Source organism: Pangasianodon hypophthalmus, chromosome 5 (assembly GCF_027358585.1).
Source record: "Pangasianodon hypophthalmus isolate fPanHyp1 chromosome 5, fPanHyp1.pri, whole genome shotgun sequence".
Taxonomy (NCBI): Eukaryota; Metazoa; Chordata; class Actinopteri; order Siluriformes; family Pangasiidae; genus Pangasianodon; species Pangasianodon hypophthalmus.
In genome coordinates, this window is record NC_069714.1 from 11440812 (window position 1) to 11457658 (window position 16847).

Below are 16847 nucleotides of genomic sequence, written 5' to 3' on the forward strand. Positions count from 1 at the left end.
GCTGTATTTTTCCTATGTTTTCTTTTTTTTTTCTATTCTTCATTCTAAATTATGTCTCTCATTGGGGCTAGGTCTTACCTGTCTGTTTCATACATATTCTATCATACTTTCACCGGCCACTTTAATAAGAACATCTATGTACCCCTGCTTATTCATGCAATTATTCAGTCAGCCAATCATGTGTCAGCAGGACCATACATAAAATTAGTACAGGAACTCAAATAACCACTCTTTACAACCGTAGTGAGCAGAAAAGCATCTCAGAATGCACAACATGCCAAACCTTGAGGTGGATGGATTTTTTTCACACCATTGTGTGTAAACTTTAGAGACTGTTGGGTGTGAAAATCCCAGGAGATCAGCAGTTTCTGAAATACTCAAGCCAGCCCATCTCACTCCAGCAGCCATGCCACGGTTCCTGATGTTTGATGTGACCATTAACTGAAGATCTTGACTTGCATGATTTTATGCACTGCACTGCTGCCACATGATTGGCTGATTAGATAACTGCATGAATGAGCAGGAGTACAGGTGTCCCTATTAAAATGGCCAGTGAGTGTATGTTAATATTGATTTAAAAGCTTTTATTTGGGAGTTTCCTCTTGACAGAGCCAGGTTTGTAGATTGGGTGTTATCATTCCTGTTAATAATTATGGAAAGTTGGAAAAGTAGCTCAGTATGGCAGGTTTCTGAGCTTCTCTGTAATACCATCAGATCTGAAACGAATTGTCAGTCAGAAGATTAGAATGCAACCAATATTTGATTTTCTGTATTTTGTTTTAGTTTGTCTCTCTTTGTCCTTCATTGATCATCACTTCAAAGTCTTAACACCTCTTTGTCTCTAGCACTGTTTGCTTTATTCTGACCAAGAGATTATATGGGATGATTACTCTGTAACTGAACCGGCTAGAACAAGATGGCACATGGAGTCTTCTTTGACTTGTCTTTATTCTGACCACCCACACTACTGATACTGTAATTACAAAAAATGTCCTGTTAAAGATTTCTGTAGGTAGAACAGGTAAGTAAATACATTGCTGCACACATGGGTGAATACTGTTAAATAAAATTGTGTATTCAAAAACCAGTGTTCGGTTTGGCTGGCCTAGTCACTCGCCAGCGATCAACTATCAGCTTGATGACATGTTTTCTCACCGACTAATATCTTCAAATATTTACCAGTTCCTTAAGCAAGTTTCTGCCTTACTATATTTGCTTCCAAACATTCACACTGTTGACTTACCGGCCTAATGTATGCCATTCTCCACTATGTCTGTGACAGGTGTACAGTGTGTGTGTCTGTTTGTGTATGTGTGTGTGCTCTGTAATAGAAAAAAAAAGAACAAATCTGCAATATCCGTATGTACTATGTACCTATTTATGTCCCAAATCTCACAGAGTTTGGTCTCAAAGTTAGTGAACAGCTAGCTGAGACAGCTGGGTTTAGGTTAGTTTAGGTCACTATGTCAGCATGAAAGCTAAGTGAGCATGAAGAGGGAAACAGAAAGCTAAAAGACAGATAAGGAGGCAGAGTTGGCACAGGATGAGTGTACACAACAAAACACTGCCAGTGTCACTGTGAACCAGGTGGGTCAATAGTGCACTCTGCAAATGACAACACAGATCACACTAATTCTCTCTTTTCTCACCTGTCTCCTAACCTCTTTTCAATCCCTAAGCTCTCTTGTCTTCACCATGAGTGATGATGCTTTTGGCTGCATTAAAGTGCTGTTTTTACAGACACATCACATACTTACATTTCCATCTGTCCATGAGTCTATGTACTGTGCTTTTAGTTTTGTGACATTGTGTAACATTTTTCTTCTATTTAAACTGTTATGCTTCAAATTCAAATACATTTGTCTAAGTTATTTTAATGAAGACTTTAAGGAGGTAATGTTGAGAAATTGAGCTGCATTTATTCAAGTCTGAGTTTGATATTATGATTTGATTTAATGGGAGGACATGAAATATTTACAATTTTATTTAGATTCCTAATTCTCTTTAGGAAGTGTATAAATATTTCATGCCTTTCAGCATGTTTTTATTAATAGTATTGTGGCTTAGTGAACTGATCTTTCCAGTGTCTGCAGTTTTATTAGTGTTTATTATTAGTCATCCTGTTGTTTTATTTGTCAGTGTGTGGCTTAAAATGCCAGTGTGCCTGTTTCAAGATGAGGATATTAAACCAATCAGAGGAGGAGGAGAAGGATGAAACCAAGACAGTCACAGTCCTTTAAGGAAGATCTGGTCTTCTCTAAGCTTGTAATTGGTAATTTAGTTTTGTTCCCAGCAGCATTATTCTCTCTCTCCATTAGTCACTTTGTATTTGAATGAGTGTGTGTAATAAATTAAGCATCTGTGCCTGCTGTACTATTGAAGGGAAGAAAGAACATTTCAAAAGTGTTGAAGGTGAAATTGTTGTATTTAGCATAATGCCTCTTGGCCCCTCCAAATTTGTCAAAATTGTTGTGTGTTCCATGATAAAAGCCCATTAATGTGGCTTTCCTGTACTCACAGTTTCCTGTGGAGTGTTCCTCAGCTAGTGCCTGTCCTCTCTGTGCTGTTAAAAATGGCCTCCTTTGCAGTGTTTCTGTAGTCAGGAAAGAGTTATGACACTGATAAGCCGTATAGTCATGATGTCTCTGCTGAGGTCATGGGGAGAAGGTTATGAATATGTCACAATGAGTCATAGGGTGGAAAAGAGGTGGGGGTGACATTTTGTGTGGACATCTGCAAATGTAGTGGAGTGTTTAATGTGTTAATGGCCTGTGTGTGTGTGTGCGCTCGCATATGTCTCCTCTAGCATGTGTTTAATGTGTTAATGGTTGCTGCCTAGCCATCCGTGGCATGGGCAGTGACTCACTTCCACTCTGACGAATCCAGCTGCAGCAGGTGGCACGGCTCCTCCTGAGAACTGAAATTTTCACCTTTGGACGAAACATCTTTTCTTTCTTTCTTTTTTTCTTTTTTTTTTGGTCTTTACTCCCTTCAGGGTTTTCTTCTTGTTTGCCTATTCTGTGTTGTGCATCTGTGCATCATATGTCTAAATCTGACCATTCTTGGGCGCCATATGATTTTGTTCTAATCATGAGATCTGACCATTAGCAGTGGTGCTTGAGGCTTGAATACAGATGACTGCTGATTTGCTCAATATGCCAATAATGATTAACCAATTATCCACCTCATATTTTTCCCCTTTTCTGACATCTTAGGAATTTTAGGAGTTAACTATTTACTACATAATTTTAAGATTGATGTATAAAAAAACAAAAGCAATATTACTTTAAGTTTATATATACAAGGATGTCCGAATACCAGAAATTTTTTACTTTGAAATGAAATATAGTGGAGTATTATTGCCTGTGTTGGTTTGCATTGCTTGCTTTTTTGGCAAAATGTTTTTCTTAAACCATTATAATTGCCCAGAAGGCCCATCTCTCAAAGAGGTAACTGGAGCATGCGTTGAAAGTGTTCAATGGTCACAAAAACTAAAATGCTTTTGTAGTTAATTCAGCTATTGATACAATAAGTACGGAATAAACCACAGCTTGGAATGTCGTTACACGAAAATAACAACAGGGTGGTGTGATACAGCTCGACACAAAATCAATTATTTTCCTATAACAGCATGTCAGGAAGTGTTTTGTTCCTTTTATACCATGGGAATGATTATCCATTACTACTTTAGTTATAACTAATCATTTCCGCACCAGGCTTTCTCATTTTTCTCTGTCTTTAAGTTAATAAGATAAAAAAAGCAAATTCACAAAACTGATCTTTTCATTAAAGCACTGACAGTGACTGTAGTCTTCTTTCATAAATGTTCTCCTTACAGAAAGCCTCACAAATTTTTTGTATGCTGTTCATTGCTAAATAACAATATTTTAAAAAAAAAATCCATTTATTGTTGTGTGAGCCTCCACCATTCAACAGCACTGTGGTATAAAACATATTATATCAGGTTTTTTTTTGAATATATATATATATATATATATATATATATATATATATATATATATATATATATAATATATATATATAAAACGGTGGTGTCCATACCAGCGCTACTTAATGCATTTCCCAGTGGGTTAAAAGGTTGATCTTCAGTTAAACTCTATCTGTGCACTGAAGAACCTTTTAGTTAACCTTGTTGATCTAATCATGCCCTCTATATGGCTGTCATTTGCTAGAAATAAAATAGTTGACATCCCTGAAGAATACATGTTGTTGCACAGTGATCCAAAAGGTCTGCTTATATCCAGCAAATCCTGCACCACCCGCAGTTGGAGGCTAGGTCTGAAGATGTCTGAATCAGAGTACTCTCTCTGTGGGAAGCTTTAGTTTAAACTGCACCTGGACGTCTCTCACTGCTGAGGCCACAAACTGCTCTTCACATTACTAATAATTCAGCCTAATTCTGAATAAGCTTTCACAATCCTTTGCCAAAAACGAGTGCAAACCTGCTGGCCTGTTCTTCATGAGTACGACAGTACAGCCTACAGTGTCTGCTTGAGTTCAAGTTCACAGATAGTCTTTGTATTTCAGTTGCTACATGCTGAACATTATTTATATATACAATAATTCCTACAGTTTGTAACCTCATACATTTGTGTTGTATATGTAGACCTTGAGATTAAATCTCATAAATGTGATAAATGTCACATTCAGCAGTGTTGTATCTTGACAAGAAGGTATCCCTCACAATCTGTATATATATATATATATATGCAAATCTTGTCACGGAAGCCAGAGTGAGTGTATGTAGGAGTGACTCTGGGATTACCCTTTAGTAACAGGAAGGATAACAGAACGTAAAAAAGTTCTGAAGAGCTGTTAGAGGGGGATTCCTCGCCTCATTTTTTCATTAGCTCATCAGCACATCACCCCGTCTTTCCTTTTCTTCAGAGTTTCTGTCTGTGCTTCCTTTCTGAGCAATGCTGACAGAACACACTTGCTTCAGTTGCTTAATCATATTCAAAAGCACATATGAATGAAGGAGAAGTTCTAAGAAATCACACCCAATAGATGTAGAAATTGTGGTGACTGGGATTGTTAGACCTCATGTTTCAACAGCTGACTACCAAGTTAGATGCTTAGATAATAAATAGATTTCTTAACTTCATAATCACATAGTTCATCACCCATATCCACCACGCTGGATTGTGCAACACAAAGCCAGTGTGGATATTCCACTGGTTACAGATCAGAAACGTATCCTGCCTATCTCTGGATCTGAAAATTGCATATAAATAATTTTGCAAACATCCTGTAGGTTAAGTAACTAGTCAGGTTTGAATCGCCTCAGTAAACAGCTAATTTGATTAACGCCCATGCACCAAACTGTGTGAGTCACAACTGCAATGAGACTGAAGCTAATAATTATCCGGGTAGGTGTGGAAGTCTGGAATTCAAGTATGAAATAACAGACAGGATAGACTTCTATTGCTGTATTTATTTGACAGTTGGTTCATTCACCTTCAGTAACCTCTCCTGCTCAGGGTCATGGTGGATCTCAGGAACACTGAGTTTGGGGCAGGAATACACCCTGGATAGGACGCCAGTGCGTTCACACCTATCTCCACACTCTCATTCTGTTTAGCGTACCCAGTCCACCTATAGACATGTTTTTGGAGGTTGGAGGAAACTGGAGAACCCAGAGGAAACCCACACAGATATGCGGAAACATTCACAGAAACTCCACACCTACAGTAACTGATCAGTACAGGTCAGGCTCGAACCAGGGACCCTGGAGCTGTGAGGTGGCAACAGTGCACCAGCACACTGAATACTGGTTGTGTATTTTGGGGGTAACACTTCAACAGGCAAAGGAATGAGATCATTTAATTACCTATAATTTCCAGTAACTAGGTGTGAAATTTGCTGTTAAAATCTATAACATCTAGAGTTTAAAAAAAAAAACTTTATCCAAATATAATTATACACCATTATAAACAATTCTGTTGTAACTAAGTGGATTAGCTTCAGTTAGATCAGAAGAGAAACTGAGGTTCAATAATTGAGACATAATTCTCACAATTAGAGGCACAACAGTTAATTAATAAAAGTGCAGACAGAGCCGTTAGCACGAGGCAGCTAATACACGCTGACAGTAAAGGGACTTAGACGGATGGTTACCAGGCAACGCAAAAACCCGATCAGCCAATCACAGGCTCGCTGAGCGCATGCGAGAAATGGAAGCCCGTGTATTTTTAAATTCATACACTGGGAGAGAGCGGCGGTGTTTCACTTCCAACCATCTATGGTAAATATGCTCCACATCTCACAAACAGCACAGTACAAACCGTAAAGCCGTCGAGAAGATTTTAACCTAAATAATACAAGGCCGAGTTTTAGAAATATAGTGCGTCATCGTGAAAGGTGGATCTTTTTTTTTTTTCTTTTTTTTCTGTTTTTACCCAGCAGGCAGTTCGGCCTATAAGAAGGCGAGGCAGCGCTGTGGACGCAGAAGAGCAGCACTTGAAGGCGGAGCAGAGAGCTGTACCGTGTGTGGATGGAGGTGCAAAACTTTAGTTAACGTCTCTGCTTTTTCTTCTCCACCACTTCGCGTGAGTGCTTCCAGTGGATCCAGTGTTGACGGCAGGTCTGATCATGTTTTTCGTGCTTTATTTAACACGCACTCGGTGTTTTTTCTCCACACTTGGCTTGTTTGTGTAACAGCGAACTGCGAGCGAAAGTACAAGCGATGTGTGTTTCTTTTTTTTTGTCTACGTGTAATGAGTGCAAAAAAAAAAACCGCAGTGTTTTCACTTTGCGGTTTGTGTTTCACTCCGACATTTTGATGTCGACACTGAAGTGATAAAATGTTGTCAGTGCTGTCAGATTATTAGGAACTGAACTCACTGCTGGTGTGCTGGAGCAGTCACATGTCTGTGGAAAGCCACTGCTCCTGTGTGTGTCTGAGGCTCCAGCGCAGAGGATGGTGCTCACTCGGCAACTTCTCCTGTCCTTTTTCCTCTCTTTCTGTGGGTTTTATTATCCGACAAACGCCAACATTTGCTTTTTTAGCCGTTTAGCTTGTGTGTAATGGTGGTGGTACTGTCGCGCGGCCAGCGCGTGCATGGCTTGCTCAAGCGCGTGCTTCTAAACAGGTTTAAGATGAACATGTGTTTGTTTTGCATTCATGTTGATGTGTTTTTTCTTTTTTCTTTTCTTTTTTTTTTGAATGACAGTTTTATTCGTGGTTTAATCTAGTTTTCCGGAAAAGTTTTGTGTAGAGCTGTGTGTGTGTGTGTGTGTGTGTGTGTGTGAGAGTGTGTGTGAGAGAGAGAGTTGTCGATTGTTAATGAGAGCTGCTTGGCCTTTCTGTAAGCAGTGGGAGTGGATGGGGGTGGGGGGAAGCTTCTCTTTTCTCACTGCACTGCTCTGTTCCAAAGTTTACATGTTTATCTGCATGACACAGCTGCTTTGTCCATCATAACTTCTCTAGATATGTTATCAGTTCTATTATGTTATCCTGATGAGTCAATTCCTTCCTTCTTTTTTTTTTTTTTGGGAATTATTATTATTATTATTATTATTATTATTATCGTCAGTAGTAGTAGTATTGATGCATTTTATTCTTTTAGGCTTACCCATAAATATTTTTCCTTCATTGCAGTTTGTCTGAGGAAACCCTAACGATGGCAAACATGGCTGAGGCCTCAAACAGCAGCAACAGCGAGTCGTACAGTCACCTTACCTGGGAGCAGGTGAGCCGGCTAAATGAGGTGCTGAGCGAGCCGGTGCCGGTCCACGGCCGGGGCAACTTCCCCACCCTGGAGGTGCGGCTGAAGGAAATTGTGCAGAAGGTGCGCAACCAGCTTGAGCAGCATGGCATCAAAGTCAAAGACATCCGCTTAAACGGCTCCACTGCCAGCCACGTGCTGGTGAAGGACATTGGCTGGAGCTACAAAGATCTGGATGTCATCTTCAGAGTTGATCTCCCACAGGAGACGGAGTTCCAGCTCATCAAAGATGTGGTGCTGAGCACTTTGTTGGACTTTCTGCCAGAAGGGGTTAACAAGGAGAAGATCACACACATGACCCTGAAGGAGGCCTACGTGCAGAAACTCGTCAAAGTGTACACGGAGCAGGACCGCTGGTCCCTTATCTCCCTGTCCAACAATAACGGACGCAATGTGGAGCTCAAATTCGTGGACTCGATCCGCAGGCAGTTTGAGTTTAGTGTGGATTCCTTCCAGATAATTTTGGACTCTGTGCTGTCTTTTTACGATTTATCAGAAAAGCCTATGTCTCAGCATTTCCACCCTACTGTGATGGGGGAGAGCATGTATGGTGACTTTGCTGTGGCTCTAGACCACCTCAGGAACAAGCTGATTGCCACCAAAAGGCCAGAGGAGATTCGTGGAGGCGGCTTGCTGAAATATTGTAACCTCCTGGTGAGAGACTTCAGGCCCACAGATGAGGAGGAGTTCAAAGCGTTAGAGCGCTATATGTGCTCTCGCTTCTTCATTGATTTTCCTGACATCGGCGAGCAGCAGCGGAAACTTGAGGCCTACCTGCAGAGTCACTTTGTGGGTGAGGAGAAAAGCAAGTATGACTACCTCATGATCCTGCGACGGGTTGTGAACGAGAGCACAGTCTGCCTCATGGGACATGAGAGGAGGCAGACGCTTAACCTCATCTCACTCACAGCATTCCGGGTGCTTGCTGAACAGAATGTCATACCAGATGCCTCTAATGTGACCTGTTACTACCAGCCAGCGCCTTATGTCCGAGACCTGAACTTCAGTAACTACTATGTGGCTTCTTGTAACCAGTCCATTCCAACATGGCTGCCGTGTAACTAAGACTCTCAACTGATGATGCTTTATTAATGAAGGAAAAAACCAGCTGTTTGGCCATGAGTGGTATTTCCCTGTGTGGGCATAAAGGATATTTAAAAGGACAAGCATTTGGGTCTATATTTGTTTGTTTGGTTTGTTCTTTTTTTTTTTTTTTTTTTGGGACTCAGCTAAATTCTTATCTATCAATGTGTCAAGACCTTTGGATCCAAAGTAATATATATTTTTAGAGCTTGGATTATCTATACTGGGGGGGGGGGGGGGGGGGGAATCAAATGTTCCCTTAAATTTGTTTGATTGTTTTTGTTGCCTTTGTGTCCCTAATCTGAGCAATGAATTTTTTTGCAAACTGAAATTCTTATTGTGCCTTATCCCTCCCTAATGTATTAAATACTTTTGTCTTTAAGGGAGGAAAAGATTTCTCAAAGGACAGTGTTGATGTTTCTTGTGATAAAACATAGAAAATATAGGAAAAAAAACCACAAAATTTTGTTAAATTGGGAAAAAAAAAAGATTTTGGGTGACAAAAACAAAAAAAAAAGTACGCACAGACTTAAACAGAAAATTCCAGTGTGCAATGAGGAGGGTTTCCCCCCCTTTTTTTTCTTTCCTCTTTTTCTTTTTTTTTAAACTACTGTGAGCTGCTAATATCTTCAAGAGCTTTCAGCTTGTGCATTCTAATTTCTCCTGTTCCTCAGCTAATCATAACCAGGGTTATCATGAGGTAAAGAACGCTGCACGTTTGTTATAGATATGGATGCAGAAAGTATAGATTACATAGCATTTGTGTTGGGGTGTGCTTCAGCCAAATACATTGTTTGCATGCAAAAATATTTTTAGTATTCCAGTACAGACTTCAGAAAGTTATCTCTCTACAGCTGCAAGTTGTAAACTTGTTCAGTCAGGCGTTTCTAGCTAGTGTGATTTCAGATTTCCAACTAGTTTTAGGACAGAGTTGTAGCCTTTTTTTTTTTTTTTTTTTTTCCTTCCTTAAAGACAACAGTGCAGGTAACATTTCAGAAGCTAACTTGTCGTCGTTCTGTGATTTAATATGGATAATGTAATGTCTGCTAGAGTTGGCTGCCGGTGAGAGGACAGGCTTGCCTTTGAGTGACTTATGTATGGAATTTAATTCTAAATGGAAGTGTACATGTGAGAGGGAGCATGACAGTGAGGTTGTCCCTTTTCCTTAAAAGGATAAAGTGTTGGGTGTCCGGTGCTCTTGAGTCTATAGTGATCCTTAGCAGGCTTTGCATTGCTGTGTAACAAGACTCCAAACTGGTGTCACACCGCTCTAAAATTATCCTAAGAGGCACAGGGCAGAATATGTCTATGCTGGAGGGAGGTGGGCAGGTTTTTCTGCTGTGACGAACACCTTACATGTGCTTCTGCTGCTCTTGCCCTTCGTACAGATGCATGCTGAACCCTTTTCTGGTCATTGGAGCAGGGCCTCATTCACAGAAACATTACAGTGGCTCTAGGTAGATTCCAATTATGGATTTTACCCCGGTATGGTAATGGATTTTTTCCCTGGTATGGTTAACTTTAATACTGCTACACATCAGTGTCTTGTACTCTTGTTTATCACTAAACTATATCTGTCTGAAAGTCTTTCATTCTGAACTAACAGCTGTTCCACATTTTCTTAAAGTTTTTCTTTCTGCTTACTCTGCATCTGCATGCAGCTTTTTCAAGTATGCACACACACAAGATAACCTGGAGAGCCAAGCTCAGCCTCTTATCTGCTTCACACACAGACTTTGGAGGGAGGTGGGAAAGGGTCACTGTAGCCTCTGCCAGTTGCGGTCACACCCCTGGGTCAGGGCATATTGAATTTAGGTTTTTTTTGTGTGCAGGCTATGATTATTACGTTTTTTTTGGGGGGTGGGCTGGGGGTTTTGGGGATGTGGTATGTGTATATTATGGATCTAGACATTTTGGTGTCATGTGAAAAGTCAGTTTACATTATGATGTCCTCTCTGGTCCATCCTTACACCCTGCTTTTCTTAAACCTAGTTGTCTAGTCATTCCAGTAATAGAGACTTAAATAGACTTTGTCAATCACCCTTTTAACTCCTCTAAGCAGAGCAAAAACCAGTTACTGCTAAATACCTCACACACTCAAATTTATAAATGCATATAAGCAATCTTGTTGTACTCCAAAACCTGGGTAACTGTGTACGTGTATAAGCTCTAAATAACGCATTGGGTGAGGCAGAGAATGGACCCTGGACAAAGGGCTGCTGTGTGTTTGTGAATTATTTAACTTGCATTCTGGCTTGAAATGTTAGTTTTCTCATGTGACTGATGGGATATGCTTAATGGAGTATTTAGATGTTGTCTGCTTCCTAATGTATTCATTTCTCAGATGTCTGTGGTCCTAATTCCATAAAGCAAACCCAAGTATCTGTTACTCAAATCATATTCACTAAAGTTTGTGAAAATCAATTCAAGAGGCATAACAGGTTTTGGACCACGGATGTGGTATATAGATGCAGCATTTCCTTAATCTGTCCAGTTTGAGCATTTCTGGCTGCCATTGTTTTATCTTGGCTAGTTGAACTTCACCCAGATAAGGCTCGGCATGATGGGGCTTGGCTGGGCACCTATTTAAAGGCTCAATGTCCAGTAGGTTGACTGTATATAGAGAGGTGGCATTTGAAATGGATGCATGCATAGTGTTATACTAATGCAGAAGTATTTTGTTCTTTCAGATAGAGGTGTGTTTTTGTTTTTATTTTTTTCCTGCTGTAATTCCAGAATTTCCCCATTTGAACATTCTCTTTCCTGTCTGTGTGAACAAAGATGTTTGAGCTTTGCTTGTACTGTTGCACTATGGCTCAGAAAGCATCTGTACCATTATTTCTTTAATGTTTTCCTGTGCCTAGGGGAGGACTTCCCTGTGTTTGGACAATTGTCTAAAGTTTTGCTGATGCTGGAGGCTTTTTTGGAAGTCCTTTGCCAGGTGGTAACGAGTTGTGGGATATGCAGTTTGTGTTCTGTCTGTGCCAATGATTGTGAGTCAAAAAGATGCAGAAGTCTCACTTTTTTTTTTTTTTTTTTTTTTTTTTTTTTTTTTTTTTTTTGGGAAAAAGCTTATTTGCCAACTTGGTGTTTTGAGGTTTATTAAACTGTTTATCATTGTCAATTAATTTGAGCACTTTTACCTCACTTTAATTTTCCTTTGGATGGAGTTGAACATCAGGAAAATGTATATGAAGAGGGGGGAAAAAAAAAACAAATAAAGTATTAAACCCCACACTGATGTAAATTGTGTTTATTTCCAGACATGAAGTGAGCATGTTCATTTTGGTTATTCTCTTAATATTTCTTTTTGTAGTTTGCATACGAATATAACCATTTTTACTTATTTAAATGCATTTAGTGATGTGGCAGTGCTGCTGGACATGCAACTTGGTGCACAAGTCTCAGTGGTAATGGGTAAAAGATGGATCTGAGTAATTGGGTTGTGAGTAATAGTTACTGCTTCCAAGTTCCTGAATAAGATGTAATGCTACTGGAACATTGTCCTTCTGCGTATACCTCTCCAGGGGACACTTGGGAATTGAGTCTAGTCTCCAGCAGAGCCTTGTCATGGCCTTGCTCCATTTCCCGCTGCCATACCACAGCACAAAGCTATGAGTCAGCAGGTTGGTAACAGAGTCCCGGTTAGCCAAGCGTCAGTCCTGGGCTGAATGTAAAAAAGGGAAAACTTGTATTGCTAATGAGGCTGGTATGCTTAGAGAATAATTTAACCTTGTCTGGCTATAGACTGACAGGTTTAGAAGTCATGTAAGAAATGTTGGAAGCTTTCTAATGTTGCTTTGGATTGTATAAAGTTGAAAAATGGTTAACCAGTACACTCTAGGATTACTTTAAGATGACCGTGAGAATGCTATGACTTGCAGTCTGTTTTTACTTAAGAATAAACTGCAGGCTGTTTTATTTCTGAGATGGTATAACCATGCTCATTTTTATTACTTCAAAGTCAAAGCAGTACTAAAAATAAAAATCCCTGGCTTTAAACTGTTTAAACCGTTGCTCTGGTGTCAACGGTCACACCAGATTGAATTCTAGCTTTTAAATGCTGTATCGTTTACTGAATTTAATTAAAAAAACTACACAAGAAAAATGTCTTTGCAATGTTTGTAATGGATTGAGTAAATTTGTCCATGTTTCTTTTAGGGGTGGGAGCATTACTCAGTAATGTTACTGTACATTTCCATTCTGTGGTAGACCAAAATGTTTTTGTAATACTTTGACAGGCATTTCCATTTTATTAGCTCTGAGGCGGCTCTCACAACTCACCACCATGACGGATGAACTTGCTGTGGCCACTGTATCGTTTCTTCTCCTTGTGTATACACTCCAGCATTTTCAACCTAGTGTGCATCTGTAGTGTAAACGGAGATCACTGTTCTGATGTTTCCCTGTCCCTGTTTAAATTCAACTGGGGATCGAAACAGAGTTTTGAAATGCTTTCATGAATTCTTCAGTCAAATGTGTGTGTAAACTAAGTTCTGTTACTGGCTGCACAGCAAATCAGTGTGCTCATTCTAATGCATTATTGTTTTTCTATTTACTGGTAATTCACAGGGACTTGTGAAACAGATGCTCCATGAAAGCGGATTAAAACTATTATTTGAAAAAGAAAAGCATGTAATTGATGACATGGTGACACTGGAGTCTCCAGTGTCAGCGCATTAAAAACTGTGGTTATATGACAAAGAAAGTCATTAATATAGCGTCAGGAGATGTTTATTTAACATTTATAGAAGGATATTTATCTTCAGTGCAATGTTTTGTGGTGATGTGTTACCAGGATCAGGCATGTGGGTGGAGATTTCAGTTTTTGTTTTCTCTTCTAGCACTTTTTTTTTTTATGCACTATGTCCACTGTTAGGGTGAGTTTACATGGATCTCTGAGAGTTCTGCATAATTCCTCCAGCTAACACCTGCTGCATACCAGTGTAAAAGCCGTGTGTGTGTGTGTGTGTGTGTGTGTGTGTGTGTGGGAGTGTGGGAGTGTTACAATCAGGGAGTCATGATGGTCAAAACATACATCTAAGCCAGTGAGAGAACAATCAAGCAAAATAGCCAGTTAACAAAGCCCTATTTCTGGAATATTGCTGAAAGATATGCAGAAACAATGAAAACACTACACAGCAGAATGCAGGTGAGAGAGACACAGGCAGAGAGACAGTGCACTGAATATCCTCCCTCTCCGTACAATGTGCTGCTGTCATCTGTGCACTTTTGTGCCTTTTGTTCACTTGCTGTAGAATTTGTAGAAGCACTTCATTAAATTTAATGTGTGCACTACACGTACTGCAGACATAAAATGTCTGTTAATGTTCATGAAGGAGCACTGATTTCTGATGGAGTTCATGGCAATAACATTATTTTATAGATTTATCATTGTTAGTTATTCATGAGGATTACCACATATGATGATTGTTAATAAGTTATGTTTATGTATTCCATGATTCCCCAAATGTTCTTTTTGATTTTTTTGATTAAAAAGGTACTCTGAAACACTTTATTTTCTTTTCTTATGGCTGTTGTCCTCTTCTACAGCAGTTAGCTCTGGAAAAATTGTGATTCACCAGCTTGACCTGACAACTTCATACCTTCATAATTAGCATGTTTCTACAACAAATAATGACATTGTAAACTTTAACTGCTCTGTAAAGTCTTGAGAAGCAATTCCCACGAAAAGCAAGAAATGTTAACAAGCCACATCACATCAGATATGGTTTAATGGTTTAATTAGATATACTAGTTCGGCAACTTGCTTTAACGTGAGCAAGTCATACTCTTCATACTCTTATGTAATATGTGGCAAGACAAGATACAGACACTGAATGTAGATGATGGACAAAAGCCACAAAGTATGTGATAATACGGTGACAATGATAACATGGATGAGGGTAAGAGAGTAACAGAAGAACACACAAAATGCACACAAATACAGATATGAATACACAAACGAGTAAAGAAAAGGGAAGTATTTGGAGGAAGCAAAGTGATTGAGATGGGAACAGCAGGTCTGTCATGAGGACACGCAGCAAAGCATGTCCAGACACTAGCAATTGAAGTCTGTTATCAGAAGGGGATGTAGGACATCCTCAGCTGGCACACATGGCCCCTCCTCCAAGCCATAACCCTCCTATTAGATTATTTATTTCTAGCTGACCCCTTCAAGAGTGCTTGGTAAGCAGTGCTTTCACTGATCATGAGAAGCAGTGACCAGGGCATCTTGCAGGGTCCCCAGGAAGCCCAGCCTAATTTTGATAACAAAACACCAACCTTAGGGATAGAGTGTTAACGCAACACACATTTGGAAACATGAGAATTGAAACTCGTCACTTTTTGAGTGATTACTTAGTAACCCATAACATAGTGGAACAAAAAGTCTTGTGCTGGAGAGTTGTTGAGTTGTTGAGCTTATTGATTAGTTGAAAACTGGTGAAGGTCAAAAATGCATCTGCGGATACCACAATATTTTGTCGCATTCTAATGCTGCATTTCACTAAAACTTATAGCACTGTATGTCTGACTTCTGACTAGGAAAAAAAGACAAAGAAATTCCCCCATTAGCAAGGTATTACTATGTATTATTATATAGGTTTTAGTATGTACACTCAGCACATCCCTCCAAGACATCTACACCAGGCGGCGTCTGAGGAAAGCACGGAGGATCATTATAGAACTGAGCCACAGACAGCTCTCGCTGCTACCATCAGGGAGAGAGTATCGCAGCATCAGATCCCGCAGCAGCAGGTTGTGGGGCAGCTTCCACCTGCAGGCCATCGGACTGTTTAACTTGAACCAATAACTTCACCACAAACACAACCCACTCCATCCTGCATGCACTGTACTTTATCATTTACACTGGGCTCTGACTGATAGATAGACTGATATCAGACTCTGACTGCCCTTATGTATGCCCTGTATGTGCATACATAAGGGCATGTATGTATCTCCCACTGTCACTTTTTACTGCTTACAATGTTTACAATGTTTACAGTTAATTATTATCTTTACTTGCTTAGAGTACATTAATAATTTAGAGTACTGTATGTGCAATATCTCCCACTATGTCACTTTCTGACTGCATACAATGTTTACAATGTTTACAGTTTATTATTATTTTCACTTGCTTAGAGCACATTAATACTCTTGCACAGTGTTTTGGCTGTGTTCAATGTTCACAGGTTGCTAATTTTGTACTACCATTATCATTTCTGCACTGTGTCTGGGTAGGAGGGTGCAACTGTAGCACAAGAATTTCATTGTATATAGATGTTTAAAGCACTCTTTATGCACATGACAAACTTGAAACTTGAAACTTGTACTGTAGCTCAGTCAAGATATGGCTACAGTAGTTAGTGTCAGAAGCCAGAATTAAATCTGGAAGTCTTATCTTTTGTGGTTTGGTGCTACATATCAGTTGATGTTAAATGTGTTTTAAGGAGTTTTACTTGATATTGATTTCCAACTTCTCCTTGACCCATTCAGGAAAACAAAGTAAACCAATAGTAAGCTGTGAAAATGAGAAGAAAACCCAGTAAAACAACCTTAAGGAGTTTGGGAACCAAGGCATCATGTACAGCAGTTTTGCAACAAGTTATGTTGCATAGTTTTTCAATACTGCAGTAGAAAGAAATTTAAAAATCTCCAGTTACAGCTTAGTGGTTACCCTCCCACCACTACCTGGCCTCTAAAACTATACATTTATGAGAACCTCTTTTCAATGTCAGATTAACAAGCTTGTTTGTCTCAGATAAATGAGCATGAAGATTTTAATTGTGTGAATCAAAAAAAAAAAAAAAAACCCTGCTAGATGCACACGTAGATGTCACAGACATGGACTCACTTGTTAGTCCAACTCACAGTACACTAGTAACTGAAGATTTCTTTTATTTAAAGTTAGAAATGATCATAATAATGAATAATACAGTTTAGAACATTTTTCCTGAAATTCACTAGAATTGTTCTTCAGAGCAAAACTGAGAAATACACAGTTATGCAGACTAT

At 39.4% G+C, this 16847-nt stretch overlaps 1 protein-coding gene across 4 annotated transcripts; it reads left to right on the top strand.

The window, feature by feature from the left end:
* The first annotated feature begins 6436 nt into the window (after positions 1–6436).
* Positions 6437–12101, top strand: tent5c (terminal nucleotidyltransferase 5C). 4 transcript variants are annotated; one of them, XR_008301776.1, is made up of 3 exons: positions 6449–6604; positions 7622–10340; positions 11696–12101. XR_008301776.1 is itself a non-coding variant. In XM_034304731.2 (2 exons), exon 2 carries the CDS (start codon positions 7644–7646, stop codon positions 8811–8813), a length of 1170 nt encoding a protein of 389 aa, XP_034160622.1. In that variant the 5' UTR covers positions 6437–6569; positions 7622–7643; the 3' UTR covers positions 8814–12101. The 4 variants fall into 4 exon arrangements, 3 of the variants coding, with proteins under 3 accessions (XP_034160622.1, XP_026768510.1, XP_053089942.1); XM_034304731.2 differs by having other exon boundaries at positions 6437–6569; positions 7622–12101; XM_026912709.3 differs by having other exon boundaries at positions 7622–12101.
* The last annotated feature ends 4746 nt before the right edge of the window (positions 12102–16847 follow it).